The 25,564-nt window shown below is 53.2% G+C and overlaps 1 protein-coding gene and 1 long non-coding RNA gene across 2 annotated transcripts in view; both read left to right on the top strand.

The window, feature by feature from the left end:
- LOC122392916 (tripartite motif-containing protein 2-like) overlaps positions 1 to 25,564 on the top strand; it is a 105,268-nt gene that overhangs the window by 4,551 nt on the left and 75,153 nt on the right. Inside the window, exons 2-3 of the mRNA XM_043388278.1 lie at positions 8,437 to 8,889; positions 16,848 to 16,964. Coding sequence (XP_043244213.1) covers positions 8,437 to 8,889; positions 16,848 to 16,964 — 570 coding nt within the window. The remainder of the gene's footprint in view (positions 1 to 8,436; positions 8,890 to 16,847; positions 16,965 to 25,564) is intronic.
- On the top strand, positions 14,518 to 15,067 carry LOC122392917. The gene is made up of 2 exons (XR_006258604.1): positions 14,518 to 14,579; positions 14,838 to 15,067. It is a non-coding gene; the product is annotated as an uncharacterized LOC122392917 (long non-coding RNA).

Genomic DNA, 25,564 nt, shown 5'->3' with positions numbered 1-25,564 from the left:
CTCTTTCGGCCCCGACGAGGTTCGTTCCATTGTCCGACCGTATCTCTTCAGCTTGACCTCTCCTGGATACGAATCGGCGCAAGGCATTAATGAACGAGTCCGTTGAGAGAGTGTGAGCCACTTCAATGTGAACCGCTCGGGTCGTTAGACAGGTGAACAGCACGCCATACCGTTTGACCATACTTCTTCCCTTCTTCACGAGCAGGGGGCCAAACAGGTCTACCGCCGAGAACGTGAACGGCGGCCGGTCGGGCGTAACGCGATCCACCGGCAGGTCGGCCATCTTTTGCGTCAGCGGTCTTCCTTGAAGTCGTCGGCATGTGAGACAGCGGGACAGGACCCGCCGAACAGCTGCGTTTGCACGCACCACCCAGAACTTCTCTCTGAGTGAAGCTAGGACATGCTGACGGCCTTGATGACCCACTGATTGATGCGCGTCTTGGATGATGAGATCCGTTACGTGTGACTTGGCCGGCATAATAGCCGGATGCTTGCTTTCAAATGCTTGTGTAGACCGACCGAGACGCCCTCCGACTCGTAACACTTTCTGGTCTAGAACGGGATCGAGGCGGCTTATCGGGCTGGAGCGCTTGACATTTTGCATCCCTCTCAGTCTGCTTATTTCTTCTTTGTAGCTTTGTGATTGAACATAGCTGATCACGGCCGTCTCTGCGTCGTCAATTTCTTCCACAGACAGGAGAGCTGGTGTGGTCGGCTGATCAGCGCGAGCAGCTGTCCCCTTCTTGTTCGGCTTCTTCTTTTCGTTGGTCGATGTACTCGAGGCACTCGATCTGCTCCCGTCGTGTGCTGCTGTCCTCGTCTGCAGAGCCGAGAGCGCCCGCTCTGCCTTGGCCTTCAGGAGGCGTCTCAGCCGCAGGAAGAACGCCACCGCTCGCTTCAGTCGGTACCATGATGAGTACTGCAGTAGAAGTCTGTCTGTGGGGTTCTCCTCTGAGGTGCTTGTGACCGAAACTATCGCAGGTCGCTTCACTTCTGCGTCATTCTGGTCCAGTTGGACAGGTAAGTTCAGATCCACAGGCCAGTGCTCTTCGTTTTTCCACAGGAACTCCGGTGCTGATGTCCATCTCGAACGATGGAGAAACTTCTCCACAGAAACCCCACGGGAGGCTTCATCAGCCGGATTTGACTTGCCATCGACGAATCGCCACTGGCTTGGGTCTGAGTGCTGCTGTATGACCTGGACTCTGTTGGCCACGTATGTATGAAAACGGCTAGTTCTGTTCTTGATGTAACGGAGAACGGTAGAGCTGTCCGTCCAGAATGTAGTGCTGTCTACAGCTACTTCTAGCTCCCTCTTGAGCTGTGCGTCTAGACGTACTGCTACCGTGGCAGCTGTCAGCTCGAGGCGCGGAATCGTGACAGTCTTCAAGGGTGCTACTCTTGCCTTTCCAGCCAAGAATGAGCAGTGGGTCTTCCCTTCGATATCTGTCATCCGCAAGTAGGCTACTGCGCCGTATCCTGTCTCACTTGCATCGGCAAAATAGTGAGCCTGGCAGGAAGTGATGGACTTGAAGCCTGGGGGCTTGTAACACCGTCTTATCTTGAAGTCCTGAAGGTGATGAAGAGCCTGCGTCCACTCTATCCACTTCTGTTCCAGGTGCTGAGGAATGGGGTCGTCCCATCCCAGGTCCAGCTGACAGAGCTGCTGTAACAGGATCTTCGGAGCCATCAGAACGGGTGCTACGAACCCCAGAGGGTCAAAGAGCGAGCTGGTTGCCGATAAGATGCCTCTTCTTGTTGCAGGCTTTCTCATGTCCTGAACTTGAACTCCGATCGTGTCTGATGAGACATTCCAGAGGATACCTAGAACACGTTTTTCGGCTGAGTCCGTCTCCAGTAAGCTTTTACTGGCTGCTTCTACTGCTCTGTCTTCTTCTGGGATGTGTTCCATGACTGACTTGTCATTCGAAACGAACTTCGTGAGGTGAAACCCCCCCTTCTGGCATGCTGAGCGGAGCGACTCGGTTAGCTTCACAGCTGAATCTACGTCTGGCACGGACTTCAAGCAGTCGTCTACGTAGAAGTTACGTTCTATCGTGTTCTTCACTTGTTTTTGCCAAAGCTTATCTTCAACTGACAGACTTGGTTCGCTGCCGACCTTCTCCGTGAAGTCACTGTTGTACATATCAGTCAGCATTTTAGCTATATCTTCTTTAGCGCTGGCGCCGACTCGGTTCAGTTTGACGGTGTTGCTGCTGGTGATGTTGGTTCTCTGGTCGCTGGGGCCCACTATGGTCCAGCCAAGGCGGGTCTTGATGGCGTATGGTCCGCCGTCTTTGCAGTGTACGACGTCCCAGGGCTCCATGGCGAGAGGACAGTTACATCCGATCAGCAGGCCGACGTCTTCTGCTTCCACAACCGGAATCTTGATGCCAGCGAGGTGAGGCCACTGCTGCACGACAGAAGCGTCCGGTATATCGCTGCTCGTGACAGGGATCTTCTTGATTGTGTATGTACACGGCAGTTTTACACTGCCGCTCCCGTCCAGGCTTGATACTTGAAGTCCGGTTAGGGCTTGGCTGCTGATTTTTAGCTCGTCTTGCTCCACGGTCGTTATCGCCAGTGACGTTTCTTCTCCCTTTAGCTTCAACTTCTCAGCGAGAGCGTTGGTGATGAATGTCGCCGAGCTGCCACTGTCAAGAAAGGCGTACGTTTTGCTTGTCTTTCCGTTCCGGCCCGTCACCAGCACTGGTAGGATGGACATAACAGGTCCGGCTCGGTCTGTCTTCGTTCCGCCGCATACTTCATTTCTTGGCTCGGAAAGCGGACTGGGCCTTCCTTCTTTTGAATTTCTTGGGTCCATGTGAAGCAGAGTTGGGTGACGAGAGCCGCACTTCGAGCATGTCTTCCTTTTGCGACACTGTCTAGAGCTGTGCCCGTATCGGAGGCATCCAAAGCATAGGCCGCTTTTCTTGACCAGCTCCAGTCTCTCGCTGGTAGTTTTATGCAGCATCTTCTGGCACGCTTCCAGGTCGTGACCTTCCTTGCAACACGGACAGAGTTCGCCGTTTGCTGCATCTTCCGTTGTTTTCGTCACATGAATTTTCGATTTCTTTACTTGTACAGCTTGTTCTCTTCTGTTTACAGGTGATGCCTTTGTTCCACTGGAGATAGCAGCCATCTCAGCGGTTCCAAACACGGGATCGGCCGCCACTTCCACTTCCTTCTCCACGAACTCCACGACATCTTGAAAGCTGGGCTTCGTGTCCTGTCTTGTCAGAGAGAAGGCCACTCGGCGCCAGCCCTCTTGAAGGGCGGCTGGCAGCTTGCCAACAATCTTCTGCATGTTCTTTGGGTGGTTAACCTCAGTTAGACTGCTGATGTCTTCCATAGCATTCAAACAGCCTCTCAGTTTGATAGCGAAGTCTTCCAGCCCGTCTATATCCGTGGCTCTGATCGCGGGCCAGGTGAGCAGCGTCTCCACGTACGCCTTAGATATTTTGTAATCATCGCCGTATTTTCGGTCGAGAGCCTTCCGAGCCTCAGCGTAGCCCTTTACTGGATCAATGTGCATGTAGCTCCGCACTATGGTGTTGGGCTTTCCGTCTGTGTATTGATCCAGAAAGTGCAGGCGCTCCGCGCAGTCTTCTGTCCTTTTGGCTATCCTGCTTTCAAATGCGCGGATGAATCCTTTATACTCCAAAGGATCGCCTCGGAAAGTCTGAATCTGCGACTGGGGTAGCAGAGTTCTCTTCTGTTGAGTTAACAGTGCTTGAATAGCTGTCAGTTCTCGTTGCGAATCGCCATTGTCATCGCCATTCGCAGCTGAGCCTTGTCGTCTTGGAATGGTCTCTTCATTGAGGACACTCGCGCTCATCTCAAGTGCCTTTTCTCTTGCTTCAGCAAGCGCAATTTCTTCTCGCAGCTGTAGCCTCTCTCGTTTCATCTTAAGCTCCATTTCTTCACGAAGAAGTCGTTCTTTTTCTTCGAGTAGAGCTACTTTGGCCTCTAGCTCTGCCCTCTTAAGAGTTTCTTGGGCTCTTTGGCTTGAGGTAGAGGAACTTGAAACGAGAGATGCATGTGACATTGAGCTTCTGCATTCAATTGCCTCCGCTTGCTCTTCGTCAGCTAGAGCTTTCTCCAGTCTTTCTATCAGAACAGCCTTTTTGCCGCTTGTCGACAGGCCTCTCTTTCTGAGTTCTTCCCGTAGGGACTTTGCCGTACGTAACGGTAGGTCGTTTGGAGAGTCAGCTCCCATCTTCTTATGTACTTTGACTTACACTTGCGTTGTTTACGTTAAATGATTCTTACGTTAAACAAACTTCATATCTTAAACTTGACTAAATGTAAGAATCATAAACGTAGAAAACCGCTTTTGACTAAATGTAGGCGCTGGATAATGCTTTACGGGTGGCTTGAGCTGAGTGATTTTACTCTGATTTATTTCAAACTAAAGTTGATCGGGATGTCGTAATATTTCGGTATTAAAATAAAATATAAACTCAGGCACAAAATAGCACACTTCACACCGGTTCTTATCACCGTCTTCTCACAGGTTCTTCTTCTTTCACGCACACATTCTCAACCACAACCACCGTCAAAAGCGATTTTTGGTCCGCGGCTACATGAAAGGCTTATCTTATTCTACACCAAGTAAACTTAAATATCACTTAACTTCTTCCTTCCTTGCCTTGCGGTTTCGATACTTATTTTCAAAACCTTTGTTCTAAACCTATTTTACTTGTTCAAAATTATTTCCGTCCTACTTTTCTACTTCAGCAAAATTTTATTTCGTGTAGCTCGTGCCCGTCACGAATAACGCCGCCGACATAGAAACGGCATCTACAATGTCCTTCCTACCTGTCTCTTTTTGTCTGGCTACGTCCCGTTTCATTCCGTTCTTCTTTCATCAAGTCTTGCAAAACCACCTCGCTCTCCGTCAGTTTCTGACCCGATTGTATGCTATTTTTACATTTTTTTCTTTGGCGTAATGTTTGTTGCTCCTGTTTTGTCGTGTCCGTGTTTTTTTCTTTTTGCATGCGTTCTCATTTCTTATTGTTCCTATCTTTTCCTTCCTTCGTCTCGTTTCGTTCTCTCTTTTCCTCGTCCCGTTGCGTCCCCTCCTCTCTCCCCGTTCCGACCGTTACCCTTCACCTGTGTTCGTGAACGGCTGCCGTGCCGGGGACAGGCCAGCGGGGGCTATTGTGCGCGCCGCACTCACCCGTTACCCACGGCCGGCTGCGGTCAGGCGGGCTTTTTAGCGGCGTTTTTGCCGGCTGATTGTGCGTGACGTGCCACCGCGGCCGGCTGCCGGTCCGCCTGGTCCCCTCTCTGCCTCGACACGACTAGCACGGCAGGCTGGCTGGACTGTGGCACAGCAGAACCGGATGTTAGCGCTTTACGCAGTGCATTGTAGCTAGTCGAGCACAGCGTCGGTGCAGCGTATTGCAACTCCGCACATCAAGGTTTAGGCCCTGAAAGGTATTGCAAAATTAAGTGTAATAGTTCGGTATTGAACACTGTTTGTAGACCGGCGAAGAGGTGAATACCGTCCATCTCAGCTCACTGAAGCGCAGGGACTCGTGAGTCAGTCACGTGTCACGGACACCGGCTCCGTGAGCTCAGTCAAACGGCGTACTTCCGTCCGCCCCAGCCCAGCCCGAGAATGCCACGCCGTGAGGAAACCCTCCGCGGCAGCCGGAGCCCGGCACTTTCCCGGGCCACGAATCGATTTAGAGGTTGAGATCGTCTGCTTATGTTTTCGTGTGAACTGGCGGCTGGCGAGCGGACAGCTCGATCGCTCTCCATGGTATTTACGCCGTACTTTCAAACATTCCAAACTCACTTTTGAAAGTTCTGAACGAACGACTGCACTCTCAAGGGTATCCATTTGCAGCCTGTCTGCTAGTTCGATTCTAAATCTCTAGGGTCTTCTTACTCGAATTTTATTGTTGTTAGGCTTTCCATACACATATCGTCGACAGTTGACTCTCCAAAAGCACCTGTTTACACCCACCCTAATATCGCCGCTCGCTGATCTCGATTAATGGGCCCGGTGTAAAATAAACCGCGATGTGAACCGGTTACTAACCGGCACTCTGTTGGGCTGATCGGCCGCGGAGGGACGGTGATGTGCCAAATTTCAGCTGTGTTGGCGGCCGACACCGGATGGGCACCATGCAGGGCCGGTCAGCAGGTGGTCAGCCGCGGTCAGTCAGCGGTCAACGGATTCCAGGGTCGATCAGAAGTCAGTCGGTCAGCAGTCAGTCCAAAATAATCTTGGCTAAGCGGGTCATTAAGCGAATGAGCACCAGGCTCGATCAGATCAGGAATCGGCTGGTCAGCAGCTGGCCAGCGCTCAGCAGCCAATCAGCACAGCATACTGTCGTTCCTCACCCTTCTGCAGGCCTCTCCGGTGGCGGCTATTTTCTGAGGTGCCACGTGGCGTGTGCCGCCGGCTCCTGCCAGCCCACCGGTGACGGATGGGGTTCATCAGCTGGTTGGCCGCGGCCGGGGGCGGGGGCGGGGGCGCGGGGCGTCACCGTCGCCCTGCCAGTTGGGCGGCGGCCAGCCAGCCGTGCAATGTCATCCGACCTGGCTCAGACCGAGCTCAGACCGAGCTCAGACCACTCAGACATGTCCTCCTGTCGCCCCGACCCCCACTGCTGCAGAGCCTTTGGCTTCACTCGGCCCACCTCTCAGCAAATGCCAGCACAGCTTCCCATTTAGTCCAATACATCTTGTGTCACCCTTATTTCATTTTCTTCAAAGTTCTAAGTTCTAATCGGAATTTCAGTGCAGCCTGAGACTTTTAGTCCTAAACGTCCGCCTCTTTCGCGTTGCACCATCCAGGTACCGTCCCTCACAGGACGATAGTCCCTCCTTTCCAATCACCGGGGACCGGATGCTCGTTAGTTGGGACGTCTGACGGGCCGACTGAACCGGCGGTGCACTTCCGGTCGCCAGGTACTGTCGCTCTCTCAGGTATGGGGAGGGGCGGACCGTGGGAATCCACCCGTGGACCACCGGCCAGCTGACGACCGGATGGGTCGGATCACGGAGAGACGGGGACAGAGACTGCGGGGTCACGGAGACACAGACCGGAGACAAAGAGACACAGAGAGACACGGGGTGGGTTCTAAGCGCAGATACGCCGGCTGGGGTCACGGAGACACAGAGACATAGACCGTGGAGACTTAGAGACTCACACCGGGGTCAATAGAGACACAGACCGGGGCCACGGAGAGACATAGAGACAAAGACAAGGGTCATGGGGAGACATGGAGACACAGAACGAGGTCAAGGAGACATAGAGACAAATACAGGGGTCACGGGGAGAAATGGAGAAACAGACCGGGGTCACTTAGACAGAAGTCGGGGTTACGAAGACACAGACACACAGACCGAGGTCACGGAGACAGCTGACTATTAAGCTCTCTGAGACAATGGCTGAAATGGCTGCATTCTCAGGCTGGTCACGGAGAAGTTGGCTGAAGTATCACGGAAAGACGCTGTATGTGGCTGGGGACGTGGGGCTCACGGAAGCAGAGTCGCGACTCCTCGAGTCGGGGTCAATGGTCATGGAGGCAGCTGTCGAGCTGATGCTGTAGTTTCGTAGGTCCTTTTGCCTTCCAATAATTTGACCTAGGCCGTAGGCTGGAGGATATCCAGTCGAGTTTTATGGCGGCCCTCCATCTTCATTCTATCGTTCAGCTCACCTGGAATTAAGCGTGACATTTACCGTCTCTGTTATAACAATAAAACTGTCACTATCGGGACCTCCGCCCAACATTCTTTTAGCTTGTTAGTACCGGTATGCAGTGATCCGTCTTGAGTGATTTTATTTGATTCTGCGCCAGTCCCGCTAGCATAGAGTCTAACCAGAATCTAATCAGGAGGTAGCTTGTCGTCACTATTCAATCGTCCGACATGCCATTCCCTAACGGGGGAATGCTGTCCTCAGATCCCAATGCCAGTCACCCATTTCTGGCCATACCGCCGTGTGCGCTGCCTGTTGACTGCCTGGCTCGTCCGGCTGCCCGGCGGGCCACTTGCCCAAATCGATTTGTGTATGACGTCATCTCTCCCCGGCGGCCCCGAAACGCTCCACCCCCCCCCCCCCCAGAGGGCGTCGTAAGCACCGGCGCTGGGGGGGGGGGGGGGGCGGTCGATGGCCAGCGCTGGAGCCAGCTTCCATTGCAGGGCGTGGGCAAACACGTGGCTCAACGTCGTCGACGCGACGACCTCGACGCGGCGCGCCAACAGTGGCAGCAGCGGGTGGGCGGGTATGTTGTTTGTAACAGCTACCGTTGAAGTCATTTCACTGTTACGAAATGTTTCACCAGTAGCAAACTTAACGTGACCAGCGAAGCGACTGTACGGGACGGGAGAGAATGTAACGCGCGTGACGATGTCGGTGTTGTGACGGTGTGACGGTACCCGAGCTGTAACGTGACGTGACGCACTGTCCGACAGATGGAGGCTGGAGAGGCTCCTCACACCAACGGACATCGGGCGACAGCCGCCGAGAATGGTCTCAGCGGCGGTGGTCTCCAGGGACGAGACAACGGGCCTGCGCCGGGGACAGGGACAGGCCCCGTGAGGCGGGTTACCATCGCCGACGGGCCGCCGGCGGTCAGCGGCGCCAGTGACGGCGCCAGTGACGGCCGCAGTGACGGCGCCAGTGACGGGATCGGCAGGGGCTCAGTGTCGCCTCCCGTGGTGAAGCCTGCAATGAAACCGAAGCCAGTGATGCGACCCACGGTGACGGCCGGTGACGCGGTGACGACCGGTGACAGTGTGGCGGTCAGTGATGGTGTGACCGGGCGGAGTGTGTCCGGCACAGTGTCCGGTCAAACCTCGAACACGGACACGGACAGACCGGCGCTCCGGTGTGCCATCTGCGGACAACACTTCCGGAATCCAAAGGTAAGGAGGACTACAATACTGTTCAGTAGCGGCGGAACACCTTCAATTAACGGGGGGCACTGACCACTGGGCACTGACCGACTTTTGGTCCCATTCTTTCCATGCAACGCCCATAGGGCTAATGTTAAAATGCCAAAATCAAAGGGGGGCACGGTGCCCCGGTGCCCTCCCCTTTCCGCCGCCTATGATACTGTTCCTTGTCATTGTTGGACGTACGACCTACCTGGTCACTATTCCTACCCTTTCCTTACCAGCTTGTGGTTCCCGTAGGCCCCCACACCATCGATATAGTTGTCGATAACTATAACGATAACCATCGATAACTATATCGGTCGTTCCGATATAGTTGCCATTGCTCACCATTCACGACGGACCCATGGCTACCAATCTACCATTCCTATTTCCTCGAACGTCTTTCACCGCTGACCGGAGCTCTCCAGGAACCAGTGCAGGTCGCTGCTGCCTGGCTTCATCAGCTGTACTTACTTCCGTGTCTCTCCAGTAATTGGATCGGTGTGCGCTGGCCGCTGGACGAGACGGTCGAGTAGGTACGGGTCGTTGCGCCGACGAGGGCTACAGAGTTAGCCGCTGCCGGACTCGTTATCTGGAGGATTACGACTGTAGCTTTATACGCTCGGCACACACTGATATCAATTACATATATCCGTGCTTTGTTGCGCGTATGGCTGCAGGAAAATATATTGTCTTTTACTTTATGATCCATCTCCATAAGATCGAAGGCAGTTTTTCCTGGTAATAACCACGTGATTCAAGTGTTAACCTGACAGTAAACAATAATTTAAGAAATCGAATGTATTATTTCTCAACACTTTGGAACCGGGACACTCAACTGACCTGACCTGACCTGACCTTTTGTGGCCGTTTTCTGACTTGACCCGTGACCATGACTTGCACATCGCTTCACGGCTAAATCTATCGTTTGTCTGTGTTTAACCAGCCATCGAGGGCCGCTGAGAATAACAGTTTATCTCCGGAACTTCAGCCGGAATGTGTGTGTCTGTGTGTGTGCGTGTGTGTATGTAGACTTGTGTTTAAAGCTCCAAAGGGTAGGTATATATCACCATGGGATCTGACAAGCATCGAAATGGTCGCAAGTCCTAGATTGTTTCAGATACTTGTGATTGCTGTCGCTTATTTGATCACTCTGCTTGCGTGTAATACTACAGAAGCATTCCTGCTGCTTCTCTGCTATAATTTCAAAAGCCCTCTCTTGAAGCGTCCCGAAGCCATGGGCGCGGGAACCGGGGGGGGGGGGAAGTGGGGGCAGCTTGCCCCCTAACTTTAGGGCCGTGGGGGCGGTGCCCCCACAACTTTAAGACGGAATGCCGCACTTTTTTTGCAAATGTTTTCTTTTTTGTTGAAAAAGCCAAGGGATGAAAAATAAGTGGCCTAAAACCGGCGAGAAAACTAAATTTGGGGGTACCCTAGGTTGATCTCTATCATGGTGTGCCCCCCCAGTCTGAAAGTAGTTCCCGTGCCCCTGCCCGAAGCACCGGCTGGGTGTGACTGTGGCCTTCTTCACTGACATTCACGAGTCACGCACAGGACGCGTAACTTTCTGTGACGTTCTACTTCGTAACGTCTTCGTGTGACTGCCATGTAACGCTCGTGTGTGACGGTGGCTGTCGGTCGTCGCGGAGGCCCCAGCTGTGACCTGTCGCTCCCCCCCCCCCCACCCCCACCCCATCCCCAGTGCAGGGCAACCGACTCTCAGATCGATGCGCGTTCCTCGCGGCTCTGCCAACCATGCAGCGGAGGTATACTCACAGACATGTGTAGTCGGTGTCTAGCTGACTGTTCCCTCGGAAGTGCAACACGTACCTATATTTGATGGTAATACGGAGAAGCACGTGTTTTGTACACCTGGGTCGGAAACTTTGACACAGCAGTCAGCACGGCACTTCCGATAATGCAGACATACGTGTATAGCGACGGGTGAACGCGAGTGTAAAGACGGTTGTAAGATGGGACTGGACATATGAGGATATGAGTCGTGAAATACCTCAAAAGAATTTGAAAGGGACATTGAATGGCTAAAATCGAATATAAGTGGAGATGGTCTACCCTTATTCCTTGTCTTTTTTTAGAATGCACTATGTTATGAAACACGTTGACAATAAATGCTTGGGACATAAATGAACGTTATTTTATACAAAAGGCTCAACTGCCTGAACCTTTCCTTCTCTCGCAATGTACATAGCTGTGCATAAATTTTGTGCGAATTATGCTCACCAGATCCTCAAAAGCAGATCTGAAATCACGTCCGTCATTGAACTCAGGTCCGGCTAGTTATTACCGTTCCAAATTCTGACCCGTTCTATGTTCTCGGACCGTTTCCTCAGCTAGGTATATGCTTTGCTTTTCGACTATCCATTACTTTGGGGACTGAGCTACCCTTTGCATTATACGGCTGTCTTATCGTGACTGCGTCTGATTCTGAACTGCGGGACTGGGGTTGGGCTGGGTGCTGCCTTAGGACCAAATATCCCTCCCCCGGTCTGCCGTCGTGGCTCGTGTCGCCGTCAACGGACCACTATCTGCCAGTCGCGACAGACGGGCGGCTCGCTGGGAACGGGGGCGCCGGCCACACCTGCACAGACGCGCCGCACCGTGCAATGTGCACTATGCACCGTGCATACAGCGAATGCTGTGCAGCGCTCTGCATGGGGTGAGATTGTGCCGCCCCGCTGCGGACTGGGGCGGGGCGGGACCGGAGATTTGTCTTGTCGTGAATCCGGAGATTGTATCGTCGCTCCGATTTCTCTCACGTGGGAGATAATGTCTGCGGTGCACAATGCATGTCGTTCTTGCAATTATCTCGTTATCAGTATAATTCGGTGGCTTACTAGCTCATATGAAAAGAAAAAAAATTCTTGTGACGTAAATTTCGCGTGACGGAAGGGTGAATAACTTTTGAGCCAGGAATTTGGGAAAATAGATCCAAATTCCAATTGCACCAACCAATGAGTGGATGGACATGACTTCTATCAAAACAAAGAATGTTATCACCAGCTGGTCGAAGGCACATAATTGTCGGACTGTTTTTACTATTTGGTGCTCTCTGCACGGCATCGGACCAATGCTCAGCAGGCTCGTCTCTGTCTTTTGACCCACAAACTGTGGCTCTGCTGTTGGAAACGCGCGTGCTCTTCAACTGGTAATCCTGCTGAAAGCTCTCCCATCACAACCTATCCGTGCTCATCGCTCCTCTCTTCCGTCAGAGCTGCGGGCGTCTCTTCCAGCATCGTCGCGGATCCCGAGCAAACGTCATCACTCTTTGTGAAGAGGCAAGGCCGCTCAACTCTGAGTCACCCTAGCTTCTTACTTCCCTCCAGCCTAGATCGCCTTCGTTCGTCGGCCCCGTCAACCAATCTATCCCTCCTCCGCATCAGCCCCAGCTCCCTCTTGTCGTCAGCCCACCTCCTCCTCCCATATCAGCCCACTTCCTTCGTCCATAGCCAGCCCACCTCTCCCCATAGTCAGCCCACATCCTCCTCCCATAGTCAGCCCACATCCTCCTCCCATAGCCAGCCCACCTCTCCCTTCCATAGACAGCCCACCTCTCCCTTCCATAGACAGCCCACCTCTCCCTTCCATAGACAGCCCACCTCTCCCTTCCATAGACAGCCCACCTCTCCCTTCCATAGACAGCCCACCTCTCCCTTCCATAGACAGCCCACCTCTCCCTTCCATAGACAGCCCACCTCTCCCTTCCATAGACAGCCCACCTCTCCCTTCAATAGCCAGCCCAGCTCTCCCCATAGCCAGCCCACCTCTTCCTCCCCGCGTCGTTCACCCCGCTCCCTCCGTCGCCGCCGGCGGAGCCGCCGGGCCGGCCGTTGCACGGGTGACGGCCCGCCGGCCCGTGGCCCGGAGCGGGACGTTTACCCGCCGGCCCGGGACGTTTCCGGTGAAGGCCTCCGACCGGCACCGACAGCTAATTGTTGGCCATTGTGGTCGGCACCCAGTCTAAACGATTGCCGCCTCTGCTCCGACGCCATCCGCCCTGTCCCCGTTCAGCACTCAGTCCCGCCCACCGGGGCACCACCTGTTCCAGATTAACACTTCGTCCCACCTGACGCCCGTCCTGAGCAGGTCCAACATCAATCCTGTCCGCCCTTTCGTAGTTCACGACTCAGTCCTGCTCGTCCTCCTGTCTGTCCAAAACATCGTCCCACCCGTTCTGGTCAGTCTAGCTCGCAGTGTAGTCCATCGCATAGCCCGTCAGCACCACACTGCATTCGCCACCCTCCATCTTCGCCATAGGTCGGTTTCGAGGCCAGCCGCCGCCCCAACTGCTCCATACCCGGCACCATCCGGGTCCATTTGGCCTGGTCATCCCCGTGCGACTCCCACTGTGACTCTGACTCCGACTCGGGTCATCGGCCGACGTGCACGGCTCGGGCGGCTGCGGCAGCTGCCGGGCGCCTGCAGCGCGGCTGCAGCCCGGCCCGGCCTGCGGGCAAGGCCGGACGCGCCGCCCGGGCCGCCGCTGTCGGCGCCGCGTGCCTTCACGGCCGACCGCCGGCGCCGCGGGCCCGTGTCGGCTCGTCGCAGGCCGTGCTGCCGGCCGAGTGGTGCCGCTCGTTAGGTTTACGGCCGGGTTTCGCACGGAGCGCACCGGACATGGCCGGCGAGAATTAATCTGGTGGCCGGCCGACGAGACGGGTTTTTGCAGAGCCGACAGTTGCTGAAACGCCGCCGGAAGTCGGTGAGAAACTCAACAATTTATGGCTATGATACCATGGTTTTATGGGCACGGACGAGCACGACGATTTTCGGTCAGAACGGGAGTCTGATGAGACGGTTACGTGCGTGAAATGCGCGGTGGATGGTATTCAGAGGTAGGTGGCTGGGAATCGTGGAGGTGGGTGAACACGACTGATGACAACCGTTTTGTGACCATGTGAACTTTCTGAAACTCAATGGCTTCATCGGACCGAATGCATGCACAGTTTTGTACGCTACTGCACGATGCAGTGTGCACACTTAGCTGGAAATGGCCGTCTACTATACACTGAGAAACACATTTTAGAACTTATACTGATAGTACTCACCTGAGTACCTTCGATGGTTTCCATTTTGCCGCTTTGAGGAATTGGTCTTTCCCGAGAACTGTGCATGGTCTCCACTTCGGTTTCAGGAGTGGATTTGGTCTTGACCGAGATAGTTTAGTACTGTAAGTTGTCTAGCTACCCGTGTAACGCAAACAGTCGGTCTGCGGTGAGATTCGAACCAGCAGTCATTCGGTCAGAAAGGATGGTAAACTTCTCACTTTTTTCCTTATAGTTCTCGCAGCTGACGTGTTTTGACGACAGATGTCAGCACAGAAGGAAACTAAAGGCGTAGGTGGCGCTGTGTTAAGAGTAGAGCAGTTTGAAGTGCTGCGATTCCATTTTCGCTTAGGAAAATAGCAATTATTGATAAAAATAAAACATGTATTTTTCAGTAGAAGAAATAATTTTTAATGAAAAAGAGCCTTACTATATGACACGATGTTTATCGATTTTAACAGTTCAAACCAATTCAAATGGATATCCCTAAGGAACACCTATATAATGCCTCAGTGCTTCCGGTCCTTCCTTTCTCGAAAGCACTGCGAAGGCTGCCGGCGGCGTGGTTGTTCCTTTCGCGAGTTGGTGTCTGGCGCACAGCGCGAACGTCTCATGGTGAGTTTGTTTTCTGTATTCTTTGTGTGCACTTAACAGCTTGAAAGTAACCACAGCAAAGGTAATTACTTACTCTGGGAGGTGGCAAAATCTGTGTGCCATTGCCCATTTTTGGGATATAGGACAGGTTGCGATTGCCATCTGTTTGCCAGTGTTAGCAAAATCTGCTTAAATACCAATTCGTGTGCTTTGAGGATATGGCTTAGAAATTAAGCGTTTCTGCCGTTTCTCTAATATTTGTCTTACTCTCCCTTTCAGAGCAAGAAGCCGTAGAGACGATGCTCTCAATGTTGGACACCGAAGTGAGGCAACTCATCGGGCACAACGCCAAAATGTCCCTGTTGTGTCCCGGCCCTGGGTCACGCGTGTCGCGCCTTGACAGCCGTGACCTTGAACGACCTTGACCGGCCGGGCCGGGCCGAGCGGCCGAGGGTCAGTATCGTCCGAGCGGCGCTGGTGTCAACACAGCTGAGTGCCGCGAGGTGAGGTGAGGCGTGTTCGCCGAGACGGTCCGGCCACAGTGAAATAGTGAAATAGTGGTGTAATCGATAATATGCGTGGCCAGTACGCGAGTGAGATTGACCCTGTGCGCGACACCGATTCAGAGACGCACATAAATTAACACCGTCGTGTCGGATCGCTCGTACCGGTGATGGGAGACAACGAGCAGCTGGAGCGTCTGATGGCGCTCATGGTTCAGCAGTCAGCAGGCTGCCATGCTGGAGTAGCTCCTCCCCAGCCAGATGCAGCTACCAGCTGCGCAAACTGTCTAGAGCGGCCAACCGGCTGTCGTCGCCTCCGCCGCTCCTATGGCTAGACTTCGGTCTCACATGGACTGCCGTCGGTAGTGTTCACATGCCAGCCCATACATTTTACCTGTATTAACTTTTTAATGTCTGTGCCTGTGTAACTCATTGTACGTGCCTGTACTTAACAGTGTTTGAATTGTACATCGTTCGCACAGTCTGTGGACCGTGGGGAACGCCGCTTGACATGCATTTTTGCACTTACCTGCATTCCGTGTTAAAAGTAAAGTAAAGGGACTGAGCTGTCGTGCACCGGGAGATATTATGGTCTCTTGCTAAACGACACAGTTGAAACTCAGCACGCTGGTCGGTACTGACTGGGGCGGCAAGCGAAAGGGTTTGGGCAGCTTTTGAAACAAAATGTTCAAAATGTTCGAATGACTGCATCGCATGTTCTGTTCCAGAGTGAGTTTTTTGACATCTGACACAATAAATATACATGCCTGTTCTTTACCATGTTTGTGCATGGAGGGAATGGGAAGGATCGAGAACGCGGATGCTGTGCCATGAAAAGCTGGCGCTCTACAGGGAGGGGAGAGGGGGGGAATGGGTCGTGAGCGCGAATGCCGTGCCAGGAAAGCCGGCGCTCTTAAGTTGTAAAGTTCTCGGAGACCATACAGGATCATATTATGAGCGGGAATTGTGTTCGTTTATGATCTCATGACCTGGTAAAGGTTCTCATGGGAGATCATCCCGCAGTATAAGAGTACCTTATCCGGGCAAAGCTCTCGTTCAAGATAGCACACCATTCTCAATCGAGAACGTTACGGGAAAAACCTGAGAACTTTACCAAACTGGAGACCAACAACTGTAAACAAAGTTCTCCCCAATTGAGGCTCTCATACAAGACCAGAACGACCCCTGCATGGTCTCCGAGAACCATTAATAGGCTTGAGTGTTTCTCAGTGTACATGGCACTTCTGTGATGGATGCTCAAGCATGGGATGAATGTAACGTAACATCTACATGAGCTACTCTTAGAAAATGCTTGCGTCGCGAGTGCCGTCGTGCCGGGAGGGCCTAGACGGTTACGCCTGACACCGGAGCGTCACGGAAGTGATGACGGAGAGAGGAATGATGAGCGAAACGACCGGTTCCTCTTCGCCCCTCGCCCGGCGTGCTGTCCTGGGTAATGGTTTTGTTTTGCTGCCGCCAACCCTTGGCCCGCCCCGCTCCGACGCCGTCGTACCCTCGCCTCACCCCCGTCCTCGTCGTCAAGTTTGTCGCATCGCAACGCTGTCTTGGTCGGTAGAGTCGATGTGGTCAATATTGGTGATGTGTTTAATATCTCGCAAGGCAAGTCTTGACGAGCTGAGTAAGTGAAGTGAGGTCAGAGCTGTGAGAGAGTAAAAACATTCGTCAGCTGAGAGTTGAGACGGTGCAATGTGACTGCTATGCCTCTTTCAGCAGTCAGCTGAGCTGGTGTGACAAGACATCTAACCACTGTATCTCTCTGCCACAGATCTTGCCGTGTCTGCACACATTCTGCCAGCACTGCCTGCGCCGCCACGTGCCCCCGGAGAGCCTGTCGGTCTCGTGCCCCAGCTGCAAGTGCCACTCGATCCTGCCGCCGGCCGGGGTGAGTACCGTACCGGGGAGAGGCGTGAGGGGTGAGACGGGTAAAAAGGAGGCAAGAATGAGGTGAGACGGGCGGTGATAGGATGTAGAAAGGGAAGATGAAATGAAATGGGCGAGGAGAGGAGTAGGCGCGCATGAAGGGACAGTGGAAAAATAATCAAACGGCTGGATGATTGTAGTGAGAGGAGTGAAATAGCTGTCAGGAAGAGTAAGTGCAAGGGAGATAAGATGAACCTTAAAAGTACTTGTACCTATGTGATGGGTGAGGAACAAGCCACTCTATTATTAAAGATGATCGCTGACCATTATTGCATTGCAGCCAAGGGCGTGCAGCATGTATGCCTTCATGGGTGCATGCGTCGGCCTTTTCAGCCTCGTAATTTAATTACCATGAGGTGAGGATGCAAATGTGCCAATTCATCAGACAAATGCGCCTCGCATGTTCCATTTCGTACACGCCCCGTAACGGTGTGGAGCGTGGAACATTGTGGATCTCATCGCAAGGTCTGCTTCGCTCCTCACCTCGAAAGGAGCGATGATTGACGACCAGCATAAGAAATGCAAATCCTTTGTCTGTGATTATTACATAACGGATGGGATAGCTATTATTTCAAGGCTAGGTTATTTTTAGTTTGGCTAGGTGTCATGATTTATTGTTGGGGCCTTAGCCGTAGGTGGGAATGAAATCGACCGTGCAACTTCTCACCAATGCACTGAGCCAAAAATAGACGACTTTGCAGCTAATCTAAGAAGCTATACACTCCACTGATTGATAAAAGGTTCCGAAACTCGCAGCAATCTTTGATCTTCGCAGCATCCAGATATCTCGTAAAATGACTGCAGCAGAGATTTCAGGGCTCACGATGTTTGTGATTCAGAGCTCTTCACCATTGGGTGTTAACCCTGGTATCACACAGCACAAACTGCTGATAGCACCGTAGAAATCAGGGCTCCACCTTCACGGTTGGACTGCCTCGGCCGCCTCTTGTCCAATGTAGCGGCACGATCAGCGATTGCTGGAAACGGCCTTCCTGGTCCGTGTATACAGAGCCTATCGCGCGGCGCGGACGCTTCCAAGCGAGCCGACGCCGGTCGGTCGCCGCGGGGGAACAGGGCGTCGGGGCTCTGTCTGATGCCACAGTGCGGACGCCGCGCTGCTGGTGACATTACTCTGCAGTCAGGGCGCGGGGGCGGTTTGCTGTGACGGTCCTCGGCTTTGTCACTGACGTGGAGGGTCCGCAGTGGGCGCTGGGCCACACGCCGGGCCAGTCGCGGCCTGTCGCCGGCCGACAGAGTGGGACGGTGACGAAGACCGAGTGATTGTGTGACTGTGTGACTCGAGCGGTCTGGCGGTGTGACCTGCGATGACCTCTGTCCCACCTACGGATACAGCCGGCGGGGGGCAGGTGAGTGACCTCAGCGTGCACCCAGACTCGACCCCCGGCGGATCCCAGCCGGACCCCAGCTGGATCCCGCCGGTCAGCCTCCTTTGTCCCCATGCCTCATGCATCAATCGCGGCCGGCGCTGATCCCAGCTCAGCGCGTATTGCGAGCCCATAGACTGACAGTCAGAGCCTATATACCAGCTCGGCACTGAGGCCATCCGTCTAACTCGGACCGGGTCCCGGCATGCGGTACCGTCCTATGCACATGCGTCACCCGTCTCTGTCGCTGTCTCCTCTACGGCACGCGCCCTGAATGACGCGCGGTACGCACTACGCACATCAAGCGGGTGGTGCAGCGGGAGGTGCAACGTGCACGAGATTCAGCGATAGCGACCCGGGAGGTGTCAGCAAGAAGTCACTGACCTCGGCGAATCTCCAGTTGTGTCTCGTTCAAGCTGGAATATCAATCGAAATGGCATACACAAGATGCTTTTTCCATAAAGCAATATGCATTTGCAATGCGATCGTCCTCGTCCTCCATTCGAAGCCGTTTCACCGTTGTGACATTGATATCTTCGACATGCCTTTGCTTAGAAGCTACAGCGATAGCCATAAAATGGCTCATTTGAATATGAACAGCTCCGGTGGCGTCGCGTCGCTAGTGCGGTGGCAGGCTACAACTCAGTGAGAGTTGGTCATCTGGCTACGGCGAATAGACCGACAGCGCGTCTATTTGTCAAACGCTTTGCCACGTCACTCGGCTCAGACTCTTCCCACTGATGCAACGTGCGCTAAAATTGCAGCAGCCTGTTACTCCGACTCTACAGTGCCAAATTAAACATGCTCGACGAGCCCCGGACTGCGTGCTACCTTGCGCATATAATTCACATACCCGCGTAGGCATCAATCTTCTTAATTCTTTCTGTGCGTACCAATCTTATCACGTATGCTGGCCCGCGCGCAACCTGCCCTAAGGGCTGGTGCAGACCACATTCCTCAACCATATTCGCTTCGCGGGCCGTCGGTGGCTGAGCGTCCCTCGGGGTCCGGCACCGCCGCCGTCCTCCGCCACTGCTGCCGTCAGCAGCACCTCGCTCCTTCATCGCCTCTGGCGCGACCCAGCGCGGCCCGCTCGGCGCTCGGCGCGGCCCAGCGCGGCTCGGTGCAGCTATAAAAGGGCCGAATTCAGCCCGGCATGGTCCGGGCCTCTCACTGGGACCGCAGCGCGACGAATACGAAGTGCGCCGCCGTCTGCGAACGATACATCAAGTGGCAAACGCGTCGCAGCGGCGGCAACCGCGGCCGGTGCAGCGCATAGAAGGCCGCGTGGTGGTCATGTTCTTTGAGAGATGAGAGGGCGTGATTTTGGGTTGGAGGTTGATTAGATAAGGGCAAAAAGGGATCTGCTTATCTGCTGCTTTCATTTAATGGTATACTTTTCAGAGTCTCAAGAGTAAATGTATTTTTTTTTTTAAATGATGGCAAATATTTCGACCCCCATTGAGGAGCCTTTTTCAATGCGAAATTACATGGAATAATATTCCATGTAATTTCATTATTCCATTAATGCCATGGAATAATATTCCACGCCATTATTCCATGTAATTTCGCATTGAAAAAGGCTCCTCAATGGGGGTCGAAATATTTGCCATCATTAAAAAAAAAAAATACATTTGCTCTTGAGACTCTGAAAAGTATACCATTAACTTATCAACCTGAGTAAAAGATAAAATGACTTTAAAGTCCCACTTAACTGCTGCTTTCATGTTACCGAATATAATCCCTATTATCCGAACAATTTATTCTGATCCGATCGCCTACAACGTTCCGTTCTTTGTACCGGGTGTCCGTTTTAAAATGGTACTCATGTTTTATGCTCTGATTTTTTTTTGTCGCACGAGCTGTATCGTTAAAATTTCACGTGCTGATAAAAGACATCATGGCATGACAGAAAATCATAAAATAACTATTTATATACACTGTGAAAATAACTGTCTTAGGATGCGGACGGACGTACAGAAGGCTTTTGCTGCAGAGGCCTATATTGTGACAAAATCCTACAACAAGGCTGGGCGACTGTTCCTTAATAAGCTTAATTTTGACCATCTTAGGGCTGATTTAGCGCCGACCAAAAGCTGTGTTAGAGGGTGGGTGGAAAAGTTCAAGAAGGAAGGCAGTTTAACCGGTAGAAACTGCAACGTGAGAACAAAGGAAACCATTCAGAGGGCGGCAGATTCTGTTAAACAGAGCCCAATCGCAGCCAGTGTCTGGGCGTCAAGAGGACTTCGCTACACACGATCCTGAGGACAGATTTGCGTCCATGCACCCCTACATTATTCAAATATTTCAAAAGATAACGCCATCGGACATGAAAAAGCGGGTGGAGATAGCGAAATGGCTGGAACGGCACCCAACGGTGTTTGACAACTGGTGGCTTTCCGACGCCCACGGTGATCCGACGCAAAGGAGCTCATGTGGAGCATCTGCTTTAGGCGCGCCACCAGAATACTGGTAGATTTTTCGCATAGTGTTATATGTTATCTGTCTTGCCATTTTGTTGGCAATACGATGCTGTCAAAATCATGACTATGCCATGTTTGATGTACAAGTTATTGATCGAAACCTGAGTACCTTTTTAAAGCGGACGCTTTGTATTATGTCGACACCAGCACATTTCATCGAATACCCCTATCCACTCCCTCATGTCATTTAGGTGCATTTTTTCACATGATTAACATTCACGTACATTCGGCTACGGCCACGAGGGTCTCAGTGAGTTCACTGGCGGTCGCAGCCGCTAGCAAAAGGGGGGCCAAAGTCACACTCGCGGGACATAACATTTATCCGTCACCGGGAGGGGGGGGGGGGTGATCGGCTAATTTTTTTACGTCCACGAGGCGCCGCGCAGTTGGCATTACTTATGCTTCGTCCATCTCATTCTTACGTGAAATATTTAAGCTCAATTTAAGGCAAAATCACCAGTTCCATTTCCCGTCCCACGGTGCTTCCACCGGTCGGGCCACTGCACCATGACGACGGATCGGTGTAGCATAGGTATACTGGAAGGTCAGGCACGCGGATTCATGACCTTACCACTATAAAACAATTCGGAAAAGTACAGATACCTCTTGCTTTGAACAAGCATGTGAAACCCAGAGAGCATTTTCAGACTATGACATTTACCCATATAGGTACCTAGTTGTGTGGCGGCGGGAGAGCGTAGGTACACCGACCTCTGGAGACCCCACAGGTTCCGAGCTTTCAAAATTGGCATCTGAGGGCCGCGCGCGACTCCGCGGGGCTTCGCAACGGCTCTATTGGGGCTCACTCAACCTGCATAGTCCTTCTAAGAAGACTGTCCCTGAGCCCTAAGGACTTCATCAGTCTCTGCCAGCCCCAGGACCCACACCGGCTCATGGGGTCCCGACGTCGAAATATGAGGGAATCTGCGCGGGACCATCAGGACGTAAAGTAATCTCGATCAGGACCAACGTAAGGCTGTGCCGGAGACTGCGTGAGCCCTCTGATCTTCAGAAACCCACCCATGTATGTTTTCACGTAGAGGCCAGTTTAGGGCCCTCAGAGACCAATACAGGGCCTGGAAACTACAAAGGCCAGTAGTTTGAGACCATCAGAGACCGAGTTGGGCTCTTAGAGGCTAATGTAGGTCCTTACTCATTACAGGCCAACATGGGCCCTCAGAGGTCAACGTGGGGCCCTAAAAGACCGGCATGAGCCGTCGTTGGACCCCAGAGGCCAGCAGAGGGCCCTCAAAGGCCAAGAGGCCAATGCAGGCCCTTAGAGGCCGGCATCGGGTCTTCAGCAGCCACTGCGGGGCCCTCATTGGCACCTAAAGGTTCGTCTTGGGACACCAGAGACAGAAATAAGGCCACCAGAGACCGTTGTGAGACCCTCAGACGCCGGTTGGGGCCCCTGAGGCCGGTTAGGGGCCCTCATAGGCCAGATGTGGGGCCTCAGAGGTTGATGTAGGCTCTTAGCGGCCAACGTGGGCGCTTGACCGCCACTGAAGTTCCCTCAGAGGTCAGTGTAAGACGCTCAAAGACCGGTGTGGGAGCTATATTAATAGCTGGGCGTGGGTTTTTTGAGCCTCGTGACGATCGAATAATTGCCAGGGCCCCATACACCTATATGGGGGCCCATTGGTTGTTTGAGGTGGGGGGCAAATGATATGATGGCCCCCTTTATTGACCTTTGGGGGGGCATGGCCCTGATGCCCCCCCCGCGACTGCCACTGTGTACACATTACACACATGCCTCTGAGATTACATACTAGCTCACGCAAACTCTATGCAGGCCCCGGAGGTCCCACGCCAATCCCACGAAACCAAGCCGGCATACGGCGTCACCACCGGGCTTCTGAGGTGCACAGCACCAACCCATGAGGTCTTACTTTAGTGTCTTAGAGCCAATCTCCTTTAGCAGGGCCCACCCGCCACTGCCGAAGAGGGTCTCATGCCAGCCATTGCTGGGCCTACGAGAGCCTCAAGTAAACCCACGCTGATATTCCATATAAGATCCGGCCATACTCGTGAACCGGTGCCAGCGACGCTGACCGCCAAATTGACAGGATGCGAAACTGAGCCCACTCATGAGTGAAATTCACGTCCTTTGATGGCGCAAGAAAGAAAATGAAACATACGAAAAGCTTTTCTAGGATTTTTGTTCGATCTGAAAGGTGGGGCCAAAAGATAGTATGGCCCCACCTTTCAGCACCAAAGGGGGGGGGGCCATGGCCCCCGTGCCCCCCCCCCTGGGACCGCCTATGAGTGAGTTTTCCCGCTTTTCTAACATTGATTTTTAGTGGTGTAATTATATTCCTGCCGCTAGATGACACTAGTGATCAACGCCTGAAGTTAGGCTGTTCCGCAAGACATTACAATATCGCGCCTTACGCACAAACACATGTTGTCCGCATGGTGCGGTGGTGTGTGGCTCGGGCTAAGTCATAATGATTGAAGTTTATAGTGAATATATAAACGTCAAATAATAAAGTTCGACCTTTATCAATTGATTTACGTACCTACTCGCGAATCGCCCGCTTTACTTTACAATGCGTTTTCTTTACGCATTCCATCCGAGAAAGCTGTTGAACGATATCTGACAAAGCAGCTAGCACGGTAGTTTTCTGGATGTAATGTCTCCATTGTGAGGTGTGTTTAGCTTTTTGTCTTTTGATGTTCGGACTGCTAGAAGAGATGTAAGTCTCCTCCCTTGATCAGACTGTGTTAATACGGGCCAATTGTGCTCGTCAACACCGAAGGTCGCTACAGGACTTATGGGATGGGACGTTGCGTGTCAGCACCAATGACCGTGCGTTTGTTAGTTGTCCTTGTCACGCACTGACAATGGCCGCAGGCGCTTCCGTCATCATTTTGTCCATTAGGACTCTCGGAAACAGACGGGCCCGGCCGCAGCCCTTACCGCGGGAAATGATACGACCTTGGTTTATGCAGTCCCGTCGTTGGAACCCGAAAGCCGCAGTGTGGATCGCAGTGTTGTTGATAAAAGACGGTTCGCTAAAACAATCTGCCAAAACACGCCCGACGTGCTTCCTGCATGCTACGGAAATTCACCCAATGCCATGTGAAATAAACTTAGAGCCTCGCCTACGTTTCCCATTCGTTTCTCTCTGAGAATCGTGTCCATATCGTTCCGCTCCGTGTTTCACCTCGCGGGGACCGTCGCGTCCCCCTGTCACCGGCAGTTCAGAAGGTCACCGTCACCGTCGCCGGCCTGGCGGCATGTCCACTGTCACCGCGACCTTCTGACCCCAGAGGTCGCGGGGTGAGGGATGGGCTGGGGGCGGGGGAGAGCTGGGGAGGCGGCCGGGCACCGGACGGGAACGGGGCTCGTGACGTGTAGCAATGGACGTCAATTGTTGGTTGTTCCGGTGGTCTGGAGCTCGGCAGAACAGATGGCGATGACGCCATCACGGATCACATTGCCGGAACGCTGTCGGTGCGCTGGTCATAGCGACACGTCAGTGGGGGGTCGCCCTCGCTCGTCTGTGGGGTGACGGTTCGAGGAGCAGCTACGCTCGGGATGATCTGTAAGTGCAGAGGTCAGCAGGGGGACGGGGTACGCTGCTGCCGTCACTGCCGCCGGCCAGGCGTCGGCGAGGCGGCGGGATTGGTCACTTTAGCATCAGCCTTTCGACCACTACCGGCGGTCCACTACCCGATTGAGCTGCTCACTGCTCAGTGCTCTTTATCCTGTTGACCAGGACAGGACCCTCGCCGGGGCGGTCCACCAGTTCACGCCGTGTGTCGCCCGGGTTTGTTTTGACGCGCCGCTCTGCAGGGGAGTCTGGCTGACCGAGTGGTGCGGGTGGCGTCAGGCGTGCTCCTCTCATCTGTCGGTCGGGGCTCGAACCGGGTGAGTCACTGCTCTACCGTCATCGCTCAGAGTCAGACTCTCAGGGCCGGGACGTCGAGTGAGGCCTGTGTGGCGCCCTCGGTGCGTGTTTTCGCAGGCGTCGGTGGTGGTTGGGCCGCCGGACCGGCTGGTACGAATTAGGGCTGTCTGTTTATGCAGCGCCCTCATTGCAGACTGGGCTCTCCAGATCGACCTTGCCTGTCGGGGTCAATCAGTTTTACCGACACGGCGCTGATCTGCGGGTTAATTGGTCCCGTGTGAACTGGAGCGAGACGCCAATCCAAACGGACGTTAGCCGTCATTTGTGTTTGCGGTTTCCAGATCTGCCCCGGGGCTCAAATTATCCGCATAATGTTGGCTCACTCACTGATGTGTATTGCGGCACAGTATCATGGACCAACAATGCTGTAGGTATAGTGTATACCGCACAGGCATAGACCCCTGTATACCGGTATACAGGTGTCTTTGGCACAGCATAGCTTAATTCTGTTTGCGTCCAGCCTGTGCGCAACATTATGACGTCACGTTTCTGCCTATGTAAGTTTTTTGAAATGATTTATATAAACACAGTTGAGAGGCGGTCCAGCGTGGAGAAATAAACCTCGGCTAATTAATGTACCAATTATGGAACTTAGACTCAGGATAAATGAAGGAGCCTACGTCGCCTGCATTTGAACATTGCGACTTCGTTAGACACGGAATATGATAAGTGGTATCAATTTTCTTGTACATAAGCATGGTAAGTAAATAAAGCGTATATCGCTGATCTCGGCCGCATAACATGTCCACTGACTGACCAGTAACCATCTTCTTTCTCCAC

The sequence above is a fragment of the Amphibalanus amphitrite genome, unplaced genomic scaffold, assembly GCF_019059575.1.
Source record: "Amphibalanus amphitrite isolate SeventyFive unplaced genomic scaffold, NRLGWU_Aamphi_draft 000506F_arrow, whole genome shotgun sequence".
Taxonomy (NCBI): domain Eukaryota; kingdom Metazoa; phylum Arthropoda; class Thecostraca; order Balanomorpha; family Balanidae; genus Amphibalanus; species Amphibalanus amphitrite.
The sequence above is the reverse complement of the archived record's forward strand: the minus strand, read 5'-3'. Positions and strand labels throughout refer to the sequence as shown.